Here is a 14,543-nt window from a genome sequence, read left to right as displayed (position 1 = left end):
TTCAATTTGGAAAACAACCAATTCATTTTTGAAATGTCTTTTTAGCATGAGGTAATGTTATTCAGAGGTTAGATGAGAATAGAATGGGGCTGATAGTGAATTTGATTAATTGGACATGAGGGACAATTAATTAAGCTAACTAGTGACTTTCATAGGGTTCATGCGTTTAAGGAATATGAATGTACAACTGCTAATCATCATAAATATGTGGCCCTTTTTCAAACCTCTTGGAGTTCTCTGGTGTGAAAGAAGACCTTCTAGTTTTCCTATCTGCCCATGTAACAGAACCATTATCCATGGAATCACAGCAGTATATCCCTAAACCTGCCCTGGCATTCTTGATGGTGCAAAATTGGACAGATTTACTCACAATGACCAAAATATTGTTTCCTGGATTTAGTATAAATGCAGTATAAACTCCCTGGCTTTTTTTTTCACTGCATGCCTGAATTTATAAAGACCAAATTTTAGTGGTCATTCCCCTTGTATGTTCCTGAATATGCATTGAAATTGTACGAGGTAAAGAAAAACTGAGATAACCTGGCACCCTTGGGACTTCCAATGTTGAATGAGCAGATTCTTTTGCAATATTGAATATCGCTTTTTTAAAGGTATTACGTAGTGGTATAATAAATTTTGCTGTGAACAGATGTATTTAAAGGGAATGGGGGAAATAAAAGAGTGAATTTAGAGACTTTTTTGAGCTATGTGTTTAAAGGGAGCACCAGGAAAAGGACTCTGAGTTTAATGAAAACATGGGAAGCAAGACCCTGGTATAGTTAAAGGTGGAATAGGGGGGAAAAAAAAAGCCCCAGTGAGCCAGATGCTATGTTTTTGGAATTTCCAGCAGTCCACTACCGAATTACCTGTGCTTTACTGTAGGATATATTGTATCCCTTTATGTATAGTCTCCCTTTTCCTGTTCGGCGTTTCATCTGTTTGTCTGCCTATCTATCAACAAGTCAATAGAATTAGGTAGATTATACCTTTATGCCAGAGGAAGCAGCAGAGGCAAGGTTAATTATATTCAGAAGATATTTAGTCAGGTAAATGGAGAGAAGAATATAGGCAGGCAAATAGCTTAGATGAGTTGGGCTGAAAGACCTAGTTCTGTGACCAATCCCACCCCACAATTGGAATTGCCATTAAGTGCAGGAGTAAAATGTATAAATCTTGTGCCATTTTAGGCATATATTCTTCCTTTAAAACTAATTCTTGAATTTGTTTTATATTTTTTTTCAGCAACAGCAGCAACAACAACAACAACAGCAGCAGCAGCAACAGCAGCAGCAACAACAACAACAACAACAGCAGCAGCAGCAGCAGCAGCAACAACAGCAACAACCACAGGTGCAACAACAGGTCCAACAGCAACAGCAGGCTCAAACTCAACCACAGTCTCTGGGAATGCAGGCCATCCCACCTCAGCAGACTATGGTAAGTTGATCATCTTGTCTTACCTGATTTTAACATGTTGGAACAGAACTTAATGTAAGCCCTGAAATACCGTACACGAACTAGCTGCTGATCACACTTAGTATTGACTTCCTACTAAAAGGATACCAATCTAAACTGGACAGATTACGTGTATGAATGTTGTCTCATGTGATGCAATGTAGTTAATTGTGCAGATCAGGGAAAATGGCATAATAGCCAAAGAAAACTTTTATCAGTTGGCTAAGAATTGTCTCCAGGGATTCCAAACTTGCCAGGAACTTTGAAGTTTTTAAAGAAATTTATTCATTCATTTACGGGATGTGGGTGTCACCAGCTAAGCCAACATATATTGCCCATCACTAGTTGCGCTTGAGAAGGTGGTGATGAGCTGCCTTTTTGAACTGCAGCAGTCCTTGAGGTGCAAGTACACCCACAGTACTGTTAGGGAGAGAATTCCATGATTTTGACCCAGTGACAATGAAGGAACGGCAATATGTTTCCAAGTCAGGATGGTGAGTGACTTGGAGGGGGATTTCCAAGTGTTGGAGTTCCCAGGTATCTGCTGTTCTCTCGTCCTTCTGGATGGCAATGGTCATGGGTCTGGAAGGTGCTGCCTTAGGAACTTTGGTGTTTTGTTGCAGGGCATCTTGTAGATAGTACACACTGCTGCAACTGTTCATCAATGATGGAGGGGTTAGATGCTTATGGAAGAGGTACCAATCAAGTGGGTTGCCTTGTAATGGATGATTATGTGACTGTCTCAAACTATTTAAACAATATTGGAAAACATCAGTTTGTTGTTTGTACTGTTAAATAGCAAGCCAGGTGCATTTCAAACCTTTCAAACCATTTCTTCAGAGTGAAATTGTCCATTTCAGTAGATACTTTGTGGTTACCAATTTCCTGTTACCAGCATGTAGAAATGGTTTTGGATTTATTTACTTGTATAGGATTAATCTTGGGTAAATGTATAAATTGGTGCTCTAATTTCAGACATCTTAATAGTAACAATATAAAAAATTAAAAGGGAAACTTCAGTACAGCGTATCAAAACATATCAATGAAAACACAGAATCAACCTGTGAACTGTGGATATAGATGCAAAACATTTTGGAATTGATAGTTTAGAGTTGCTGTTCCTGGAGCATTGTGAACAGACAATGCACATCATCCCCATCTTCATGCAAGCAGCCTTCTGAGAGATTAAAGCAGAAATGAATGACACTTCACCAAATAATTGAAACCTCTGAAGACACTACAGCAATCTGCAAAATAACTGTTAAACCAGTTTGTTTTACCTCATTTAATGTTTGGCTTGGCCAAGAAATACCATAATGAACTTTAGAAAGCAGTGCCAACAGATGTCAGGCATGTGAGGCTGTTGGGAAGATTGATTGAGTGTATTGAATTGATGTAGTAAATAGCAGAATCCTGAAGTGGAAGAGCATATGGTTGATATACAAGAAGGTTGAGATGAGAAGAATTGATTCGTATCCAACTCATCTTGTGTATTGGGCAGTCATGGAACAGTTGTCAAAGAATATATTTTTCAAGGCCAGTTTCAAGGAGAACATGTTCCTTCAAGAGATTGCATTTGGTAAAAATGAAATTGTTGCTCTTTAATTGAGGCTGTTGACTTACAGAGAAAGAACATTTTAGCATACAACTACACCTAAAAAGGCGACAAAGTAGACAATTATCACCACACTGGTTGACCAGATTCCCATAAAGAAATTGCAGAAGAACTAACAGGACAGTGATCCCCAAATTTTGACGTACCAAATTCTTTTTTTCCCCTATGGCACTTTTTTCAGTAAGATGAGATGGAATTACATGGAACAGTACAGCACAAGAACAGGTTTTTCAGCTCACTGTTGTGCTAAACCAAATAAATTAGTAAACAAATAGCCAACTAAACTAATCCCTTATGCCTGCACAATGACCCTATCCTTCAATTTCCTCATATTCAAGTGCCTATCTAAACATCTTTTAAATGTCTCTAATGTATCTGGCCACCCCAGGCAGTGCATTCCAGGCACTTATTGTTTTGGAAAGAATGCATGCCTTTCACATCTCCTTTGAACTGTCCCTCTCACAACTTAAATGCATGCCTTCTGGTATTAGATATTTCAACCCCGGGTAAAAGATATCGTCTGTCTGCTCTATCTATGCCTCTCATAACTATATAAACATCTGTCAGATCTCCTCTTAGCTCCACTGCTCCAGAGAAAACAACCTATGTTTGTCCAACCTTCATAAGAGGACATGTCCCCTTATGAAGCAGCATCCTGGTTAATCTCTTCTGCGGCCTCTCCAAAGGCTCAACATCCTTCCCATAATGGAGTGACCCATAATGTATGCAAACTCTAGATGCAGCCTAACTAGAGTTTTATAAATCTGCAACATAAAGCCCTGAGATTTGAATTCAGTACCTTGACTAATACAGGCAAGCATGCCATATGCCTTCTTAACCACCCTATCAACCTGTGTAGTCACTTTCTGGAAGCTGTGAACTTGGACCCCAAGATCCCTCTGCTCATGAAGATTGTAATGGGTCATGCCCTTAACATTATATTGCCTCTCTAAACCTGACCTACCAAGCTGCAGTATTTCTCATTTAGCCTGGTTAAATTCCATCTGCCGTTTCTCCACCCATATCTGCAACTGATCTATATCCCATCGTATTCATTGCCGGTCATCTACGCTTTCCACAACACCATTTCTTCGTATCATCTGTAAACTAACTAACCCACCCACTTAGATTTTTCTCCAGGTCATTTATATACATGACCAACATCAGTACAGATCCCTGTGGAACACCACTATTTGCAAACCTCCAGCTAGAATAACCTCCTTCTGCCACTACTCTCTGTCTTCCGACGGCAAGCCAGTTCTGAATCCAAATGGCCAATTCATTATGGATCCCATGCATCTTAATCTTCTGGAGAAGCCTCCCGTGAGATACCTTGTCAGGCACCTTACTCAAATCCATGTAGATAAAATCCACAGTTCTACCTTCATCAACAATCATCATGTCAAAAGAACTCAATTAAGTTAAGAAGTCATGACTTGCCAAGCACAAAATGATGTTCCCTAATTTGGCCATGGTTTTCCCAAATGCTCATAAATCCTATCCCTAATTTTTTTTCTAAATAATGATGGTTAGGGGGTTTAGGTTTGCCAATTAGGGTTTGGGATGGAAATTCTAGTTTTAAACCCTAACCATCTTTAGTTGAAATATCCTTTCTGAGCCTCTGTCATTACAGTGGAGGTTAAAAGCTAAATATTTAGCATTATAGATATTTAAATCTTTTGTTTGCACGAATAGCCAACTGTATCAGCAGTACCTATCTGAGAGACTGCTGTTGTTGTTCAACTAAAACAGCATAATAGTTAAAAATAGGTCTATGACTTTGCTTCACTTTCTGTAGATGCTAACTCACCTGCTGAATATTTCTGCATTTTCTGTTTCTTATTTCAGATTTCCAGCATCTGCATTGTTTTGATATTCAATAAATTATCTATCAGAATTCCAAATTATTTTGTTTATACTTCCACCATTGCTACAAAATATCTAGGTGTCAGCATATTATAAATTCCTAGTATCAAGGTGCCAACTGACCTTTGAAATTCGTATAAAAATTATTATTTTACTGAATTGCATGTATTTCTAAGATAGAAGCTGAATTGATCATGAGACAAAGACTCGTGTTTGAAATAATCATCAAAGGCTAAATTTCCTTTCTCTAAAAAGAAGGCATAGTGAATGAGCATAAGACGTGGCCCATCAGACCCATCTGCCATTTGTTAATGGCCGATTTATATTCCCACTCCTGCTTTTTCCCTGTAACCTTTTGACACCTTTACTAATCAAGAACTTATCAACCATTGCTTTAAATATACTCAATGACTTGACTTCCTCAGTCATCGGTGGCAATGAATTCCACAGAATCAAAACCCTCTAGCCAAAGAAAGTCCTCGTCATCCCTGTTCAAAGTTCAAAGTAAAGTTTATTATCAGAGTACATACTTGTCACCACTTAAAATCCTGAGATTCCTTTTCTGCAGACATACTTAGCAAATCTATAAAAGTGTAACTGTAAACAGGATCAATGGACAACAAACTGTGCAAATGCAAATATAAATAAATAGCAATAAATAACAGGCATGAAATAACAAGATAAAGAATCCTTAAAGTGAGACCATTCTGGGAACACGAGAAGTAGAATGAGTGTAGTTATCCCCTTTTGTTCAAGAGCCTGCTGGTGGAAGGGTAATAACTCTTCTTGAACCTGGTGGTGTGAGTCCTGAGGCACTTGTACCTTCCACCTGATGCAGGCAGTGAGAAAAGGGTTATGAAGATCTTTGATGATGGATGTTGCTTTTCTGTGGCAACTTTCCTGTAGGGTTTTGTAGGATTTTCTGCTCAAAGGCATTGGTGTTTCCATACCAGGTCATAATGTAGTCGTCAGCACACTTTCCACCATATATCTATAGGAGTTTGCCAAAGTTTTTGAAGTTCTAAAGAGATGTACTCCAAGGCTATGTCATTTGGTCCTAGAATATCCTACTATCAGTAACATTCTCTCCACATCCATTCCAAGTGTTTATATTCAATAGATTTCATTGATAACACCTCCCCACCTCCCCATACTTCCAAATACCAGTGAGCACAGGCCCAGTGTTATCAAATGCTGCTCATGCATTAACCGTTTCATTCTTAGGATCATTTTCAGAAACCTCTGGATCGATCCTTTGAAATAACAGCACATCCTTTCTTAGCCATAAACACAAGATTCTGCAGATGCTGGAAACAAAATGCTGGAGGAATTCAGCATCAGGTCAGACAGCATCAATGAAGAGAGTTAGACAGTTGACATTTCAGGCTGGACTCTTTATCAGTCCAAATAAACAACATTCACTGACTCCTCTTTGTCTATCCTGCCTGTTATTTCCTTAAATAATTACAACATATAAGTCAGGCAAGGCTTCTTAAAGATTTTGGCCTACTTTATCATGTACTTCCAAGTACCTGGAAGCCTCATTCTTAATAATGTTACTCTCAACTTCTTGCCCACTACTGAAGTCATGCTAACTGCTCTATAATTTCCTTTCTTTTGCTTACCAATCTTCTTAAAGAATGAGGTGAAATTTGCAATTTTCCAGTCTTTGAAACTATTCCAGAATCTAGTGATTCTTGAGAGATCATCGCTAATGCCTCCACTATATTTTCAGTTACGTTTTTTTCAGAACTCAGTGGTATGGCCCACCTGGTCTAGGTGAATAAATGATTTTCCTTGAGACTTTTCGGATTCCAAATCACTCAAATTTCTGGCATACAGCTGGTGTCAGTTTGTCTGCCATTTCTTTGTTCTCTTATTACTACCTCACCAACATAATTTTCCAGTGGTCCATTGTTCGCTCATGCCTCTCTTTTAGTCTTTATATATCTGAAAAAACTTATCTTCTGGTTATTGGCTGACTTGCCTCATTTTTTCTTAAGCTGTTCTAAAAAAGACATCTTATAGGCATTCTACAAATTCCTCATATTGGGACCCAACACCAATCTGATTTTACTAATCTACATGGATTTTGAAATCCCCATGATCATCATAACGTTGCTCTTTTTACTTGCCTTTTCTATCTCCCATTGTAATTAGTACCACCCCGGGTTCGGAGGCCTCTATTCCTATCGGAGTCCTTTTTACCTGTTCAGTTACTCAACTCTACCTGCAAGGATTCTATATATTCTGATCCTCATGTCACTTATTTCAAAGGGTTTCATTTTATTTAATTTCTTTTTACTAACAAAAGGGTTGCATCATGGCATCGTGCTAGGTGTAACACTGTTACAATGCGAGCAATACATGTTCAGTACCACCACTGTTTTTAAGGAATTTGAATGTTTTCCATATGACTGTGTGGGTTTCCTCCGGTGCAGGTTTTAATTATATTTAATTGTCAGTTCCAGCGACAAGGAATGCAACAAACACAGCAACAACAGCAGACAGCAGCTCTGGTTAGACAATTACAACAGCAACTATCAAGTAAGATTGATATATATATATATATATATATTTATATATGCTTGATACCAGTGCTTGTAATAGTAAAGAATAAAATGCCATGTGTTCTTTTAGTTAATCTATGGTCCAGAGAGTTTTACTGATATCATGAGTGGCTAGGTTTTGTTCCAATCATATCCAAGAAGCATGCAGGAAATGCAATGTGAATGGTCTCCACAACCTGAAATTAACACCAAATGCATAATGATTAATCTCTGCTAACTTGTAATGCATTCTCATAAATCTAAGTGAGAAGTTGGTAAGATCCTACTGCAAGCTTAATTGTGAGTTCAGAGAAACAAAAAATTTGCTGGAGGAGCTCAGTGGGTTGAGTAGCACCCTTCCACAATTGTCGATGTTTCAGGTTGGAACCCTGCATCAGTCTTGAAAGAGTCATTGTAAAATGAAAAGAGAGAATGCTGAGAAAAGAGCCAAAAGTGACTGGTTGCAGCAAGTAGTGGAGGGGAGGGGTGGATTTTCTTTTTAGCCTACAAAGTGGAGAGTGGCAGGTAGGTAGTTAGACAAAGAAGGAAAAGAGTGGGGAGAATTGAGAGCCAGTTGGACCAAACTGGGGAATGAGGGATAGGTGAGAGTGAAGGTTGGAGATGGTTGCTGGAAGGTGATAAGCTAGAATCTGAAAGGAAAAGGAGGTGTTTATAATAAAATAAAACAATGGGAACCATTTTAAAGGAGAGGTGAATAACAGATGCAATCAGAATCAGGTGGTGAGTGGGGGAACCTTTGTCTAGTGGATGGTTAGAACCAGGTGGGGAAGGGGACTGAAGATGGGTGATGGAGATGTGGGGGCTGGGTAAGAAAGGGGATAGAAGGGAGGTGGAAACCCATTTTGCTGGTGGGTTACACACTAATCTGTCCAGTTCTACTACCAGGGTGAAGTCCAACTATAAATTAGAGGAGCAGCTCTTTATACCCTCTTTTGCCTTCAGTGAGTTGTTCCTTCAATCCTACTGCAGGGCTTTGAACTAAAAAGTCAGCAATTTTTTTTCCCCCACAAATGCTGCTTTGATCCACTGAGTTTCTCCGGTAGATTGTTTGCTTCAGATTCCAGCATGTGCAGCTCCTTGTATCCTGCCTTAATTTAGGGAACCTTCGTTATTGAGAGATAATAAGGTCTTGGTAAAGAAAAAGAAATATTTCTTGCTGCTCTCAAAAAACATCACATTCCCTAATCCATCTCCATGGTGCTCTCAACCCCAGAGCCAATGCAGTAACTCGTTTTTGTATGCATTCTAGGTCCCCCAAAAGTACTATCAGTATTTTGTATTTGCATTTCACATTTCCAGCATCCTCAGTATTTTGGTGGTCTGTTGACTGTACATTGTTTTAAGGTTTTCTGGGTTGGATGGTGCACTCTAGCTCCGAAAATTAAATTAAATTGACTGACTAGATGAACTGAAAAGTTGTACAAAAGCATCTTTGGACAAGGTTTATTTCCTTCCATTGATCAGTCTGACATCAGTGTCTGTGAATGTATTGATGATGTTTGAGATTTACTCAGTCATGTTATTTTCATTTAACAGATTCACAGCCACAGAAGAATGCAAACCCATACTTTTAACGTTGGAGTCATCTAAAAGATTCAGAGATCAGCTTATTAGTTGACTTTCTGAAGAAGAACCTTGTCTCCAAAGGCAAATTGCTGCTGTGACTGAAGCTGCAGAATTTAACGTGTTTTTAATTGTCCAATGAAACCAGACGCTTAATTGACTCTTTCCCTTTACCTTCAGGTTGCTCCTGGTGCCTGTATGTTATTGGTTAGGGAAATAATAATCCACCCATTAAAGGGTAAAGAGAGATGCTGGTGTAATTTTTCCAGTCTTCCTCTCCTCATTCCACTCCTATCTTTGGCACTGAGGACACCAGCTCTTGGCTATTATGTGCTCAACCACAGTATTTCAACTGATGGATATTTTAAACTTTGCTCCTAAAAATATTTAGGGCAGTTATAAAGCACAGTTAGTACACTTGCAGCTATGCTAGGTGCCAGTGATGCGAGATCATTTTGAGGCATGTTGTTAATGGAAATGTGATTCTGCCAGCAGCTGAACCAGCTCTGTACTAATATATATTATTTGTATATACACATAGCACTATATGAACACTTATTTTCATTAATTTTTCATATTGATGCTTTTAAAGCTAAAGAATCTAAGGAACACAGTAAAATTTTTTCTCTTTATGCCTAAAGTCATTGAAGTATGATTTCACAGGGCCAGCAGCACTTTGGTAGCTCACCTTGTAGATGTTCTTTATACATAAACTTGCACACTGAACTGCATAAGGTTTTGTAACCAAATCTGATCAATTCAAATAAGTGCACTTTCCAGAATGGGTCACTGTATAATGATGGAACCAGAAACCAGACTATGTTGCCTTGGCATTTCAACAAAGGGTTTAGTTTTCCAAGGTGCAAAGTATTTTTAATTTGCTTTTGCAACTTGAAGATTACAGCAAGGTTTTCAGAAGTACTTCACCCTTTATTTCTAATACATTTTGGATTTGAAAAGTGGTCAATCGGAATTACAAAGGTTTAGTGTTATCCCTGTGCTGGGGAGATATTGATGACTTATAAAGGACTTTGTAATGATTTGACTTTTTCTACACTATTTTTCTTTGGTTTTTTTTGGGAGGGGGGTGGAAATCCAGCATCTCTCAGTCTGTTGATTTTGCAAGAGTTATTACAGAAACATCAAACATGAAAGTTTCACTGTATCTGCCACACCAAGCAGTTTGTGTGAATTCAGTGTCCAATGAAAGGGATGCCTTTTTAGTAAAGCCACCTATTAGTTTATGAATTACTGCAATCATTCCTATATTTTGGGAAATGGTATTATAGCTACAGTTGTTGGCCCATGCCATTCACTAGCGCAATTTGATTGTTTTAGAGGGAAAAAAGATGTAATTAAATAAGTGGAGTATTTTTATGTATAGAGCTATCCACACTTGTTTGCGGTCAAACTGAGAAATTTCCAATATTACCGAAACAACTGTGCAAATTCTTACTCATTATCCCAAAGTGATTCTAATTTAATTCAGCAGAAACATTGCATTTTCTCAACCCAATAATTACCTTTATATGTAAGAATAGCTGAAGATTATTATTGTTGCTCACTCAATGCAAATGTTCCTCATCTTTGCATGAGTTTCAGTTGATTTCAAATGTAATTTGTACAAGAAATTATGTTTTAGAAAGCTGCAAGTAAAAAAGGCACAAAGTGCTGAGCACATTGGTGCCGATGCAACACTTGGTGTGTTGACAATAATCTGAAATTGAAGTATCATGGGAATGAACTACTGAAATTTAGTATATCCATAAGGACAGGCAAAGAAGGAACTTTTCCCGCATACCTGTTTGCAAAAAAATTTCGGGATGATAATTGATGTACAATAACATCCCCTGCCACACAAGCGCATTCAAGAGAGTCGGGTAGGAAAGAATAGACACATTGTACAGAAAAGTACTTTCTATCTTGGTTTGTAAAACTGTATCCACGTATTAAAAATTATGTAAATTTTTGGTAATTTTGTGTTTTCTCAGAAAATTCTGATGTAAAGAAAAAATTCAAGATGGTATATGTATAAAACAAATTGTACATGTGCTCTTTTTATATATATAAAAAGCACAGACATTAGTCAACATGATGGAGATAACCAAATGAATCAGAATAGAACCTGAGTTCTTTTTAAGACTTTTATTGTGTCATGGTCTTTGTAAACTGCAAGAGATACAGACATATTCATACACCCTGGAAACATCATTTTGCTTGGCATGATCAACATTTCTGCTTTCTTTTCAAGCCATAAACCATTGATGGAGTTATTTAATTTTGGTGGTATAGTTAAACTGTGTATTCACCAGTAAACAAAACTCCCAGTGAGGCAGAAATAATTCTGATTCCATCACAGTCGAAGCTAAATACTCAGAAATGGGGAATTCATTAATGATATCTCCTACTGTTAACTTCATGAGTTCATTATTAGGTTCAGGGAATACAAACACAGTTTAAAAATACACTCTCTGTCTTATGATGGTGCTTTGGAGTGTATATCATGTCTTCAAAAGCCAATTAACATTGTTGGTATATTACCTGCTTTCATCTTAATAATGCACATCTTTTACAAGCAGAAATGGTGCAGGTTAGTAAATCATTGAACAAAATGCTGTTCCGGGAAAAAATAGTTAACCTATTAAAATATTTACTTGTGTTTCATGGAGTTGAGTAGGAAAACTCCAGTATGGGTCAGTATTTATGGCATTTGTGGAAGATAACTATACCTTTCTAATTAGTTCCCATTTATCAAGAGTTGAACATTTGCGATGAAGTGAGATCACATGAGATCTCTGAGCACATTTCAATTTTATTTCACATTTCCAGCATTTCGCTTTTTGAGATAAGAAAATGCCAAAAATGGAAGTTTGGGGTCTTATAGGGAAGAGAATTACCCAATATCTTGTCCTACTAAACGACACAAACAGAAATTTTGGGCAACTCTTTTGTCAGGAACTTTGTGATGATGGCTTATTTTTTATTGGACCTAAAGAACGTGCATCTAGCAGCGCTGGTTAATGGGCTGCATTTTTTTTATTATTGAACTCTTATTGTGTGATGGGAGAGTTTAATGTAGTGGCTGGCAATACTTCAACTTGTATTGAGAAATACACTCTGCTGTCATTGCAGAAGGTCACAGCATGGAATTAATAACCAAAATGAAGCTGATGTACACAGCTTTTGCGTAAAATTATTTTATCAATTAATAGTGATAATGGTCACATGGCATATGTCCATATTGAACCCAGTTGCCAAGCTTTCGCACCTGCATTTCTTTCAAATAAAAAGTAATTTTGAATAGTTTCTTTTGGTAATATCCAAATATCTGTAATTAAGTTTTGTGCAGGGAGCAAAATAAGAGGTTTTTAAAAAGGATTTCCTGCACAGTACATCCAATATTAAACAAAATGTCCATGTATCCATCATCCTGTTTAAATTCTGAAAGGCCTTTTAAGCATTTTCATACAAATATTAATATTGAGCCATTCCTAATGACATGTCTTGCTAGGCAATTACAGAAGACAGTTAAGAGACAACCACATTACTCGATCTGGAATTGGGTATAATCAAGACCATGAAATAATGGCTAATTCCCTTCACTGAATGAAATCTCTTGTAATTTTTTGTGCAGCAAACTGATAATTTTATGGATACTATTGCAGGTGTAAAACTTGGTCAGATTTATTCCTTGAAATTGCATTCCCCTGGCTGCCATGGTGGGATTCAAACTTTTCTGTGGTCCAATAATAAAGAACTGTAACTGTTAGTCTAGCAGCTTAATAATTTGGATTCTGTGTCCACAATAATGTCTTTAGCAGATAAAATAATATCGTGAAAGCTTTAGTTAATTATCTTACGTTTTTTTGCTTGAAAATTGTGAAGCTGAAGGTCCTGTTCCCAATTGCTGAGATCAATGTTTCTAAGCATTCTTTAATTCTTATGTCCGTATGTCAAGAATCTGGGGCAAATCCAAAACCAGACTATTTAAGATGATACTAGGATACAATTTGTGGCCTGATTATTGCAAAATCTGGTGATACTTGGTTTATAACTTGGAGCTTTATAAGTTGCAAGAAACTTATAAATTGGTCTGATCTTCATCTAAGTCACAATAATAGACAAACATAATCTGCCTTAACTAATAACACATAAACAATTGTACTTCTCATCAATGCTGAATACACCATTTAAACAATCACAGTATAGGTTCAAAAAAGTATGTGAACTTCTATGCTATCTACAAAAGCTATTTGGAGTCAGGTGTTCTAATCAATGAAATGAGATTGGAAGTGTGGATGAAAGAGGTGTCTTGCCCTAAAAAAAAAAGGACACAAAGTCAGATTACTGACAGAGCCTGCTCTTATCAAGAAAGATCTGTTTATGTGCACCATGCCCAAATCAAAACTACTTTCAGAGGATTTTAGTAGAATTGTAGTGATGCATGAAGCTGAAAAAGACTACAAAAGCATTTCTAAAGACCTAAGTGTTCATCCATCCACAGTAAGAGAAATTGTCTACCAATGGAGGAAATTCCATACTGTTGCTACTCTCTCTAGGAATGGGCATCCTGCAAAGATCACACCAAGAGCACAACATGCAATGTTGAAGGAGGTGAAAAACAACCCAAGGTAAAAGCAGAGGACATGCAGAAATCTCTAGAACTTGCTAAAGTCTCTGTTCATGCGTCCGCTATAAGAGAAACACCGAACAGAGACTTTAGCAAGTTCTAGAGATTTCTGCATGTCCTTTGGTCTTTGCTCAAGTTTGCAAAAGATCACCTGGATGTTCCACAATGCTTCTGGGACAATGTTCTCTGCACAGATGAGATGAAAGTTGAACTTTTTGACTGAACTATATTTTGACACCATTATATTTGGAGGGAAAAGGGCACTGCACACAAACACCAAAACTCATCCCAACTATGAAGCATGGTGGAAGGAGCATCATGGTTTGGGACTGTATCCTGTCTCAGGACTGGGACAGCTTGCAATCGTTGAGGGAAAAATGAATTCAAAATTGTATTAAGACATTTTACAGGAGAACATCAGGGTAGTGGTCCATCACCTGAATCTTTATAGAAGTTGGATGATATAAGACAATGATCCAAATCATGAGTAAATCATCAATAGATTGGTTTGAAAAGAAGAAAATTCATGTTTTGGAATGGCCAGACCATAACCCAATTGAGATGCTGTGGTATGATCTGAAGAGGGCTGTTCATGCAAGGAATCCCAGAAATATTGATGAACTGAAACAGTGTTGTATGGAGGAATGGTCAAAAGTTCCTCCTTGCCATTGTGCAAGTCTGATCAGCAGCTACAGGAAACATTTGGTGGAGGTACTTGCTGCTAAAAGAGGTTCTGCCAGTTATTAAATAGGGTTCACATTATTTTTCTAGTTGGACTGTGAATGATTAAAAATGTGTTCAATAAAGACATGAAATATACAATTATTTGTATGTTATTAGTTTA

The 14,543-nt window shown here is 37.5% G+C and overlaps 1 protein-coding gene across 2 annotated transcripts in view; it reads left to right on the top strand.

The window, feature by feature from the left end:
* The window catches only part of med12 (mediator complex subunit 12), a 134,806-nt gene extending 123,591 nt beyond the window's left edge, over positions 1-11,215 (top strand). For both annotated transcript variants that reach the window (XM_059977036.1, XM_059977035.1), the window contains exons 42-44: positions 1,243-1,437; positions 7,402-7,483; positions 9,043-11,215. In XM_059977036.1, the coding sequence (XP_059833019.1) occupies positions 1,243-1,437; positions 7,402-7,483; positions 9,043-9,080 (315 nt within the window). In that variant the 3' untranslated portion in view covers positions 9,081-11,215. The remainder of the gene's footprint in view (positions 1-1,242; positions 1,438-7,401; positions 7,484-9,042) is intronic.
* The last annotated feature ends 3,328 nt before the right edge of the window (positions 11,216-14,543 follow it).

The sequence above is a fragment of the Hypanus sabinus genome, chromosome 8, assembly GCF_030144855.1.
Source record: "Hypanus sabinus isolate sHypSab1 chromosome 8, sHypSab1.hap1, whole genome shotgun sequence".
Classification (NCBI taxonomy): domain Eukaryota; kingdom Metazoa; phylum Chordata; class Chondrichthyes; order Myliobatiformes; family Dasyatidae; genus Hypanus; species Hypanus sabinus.
This window is presented reverse-complemented; position numbering and strand designations above follow the sequence as displayed.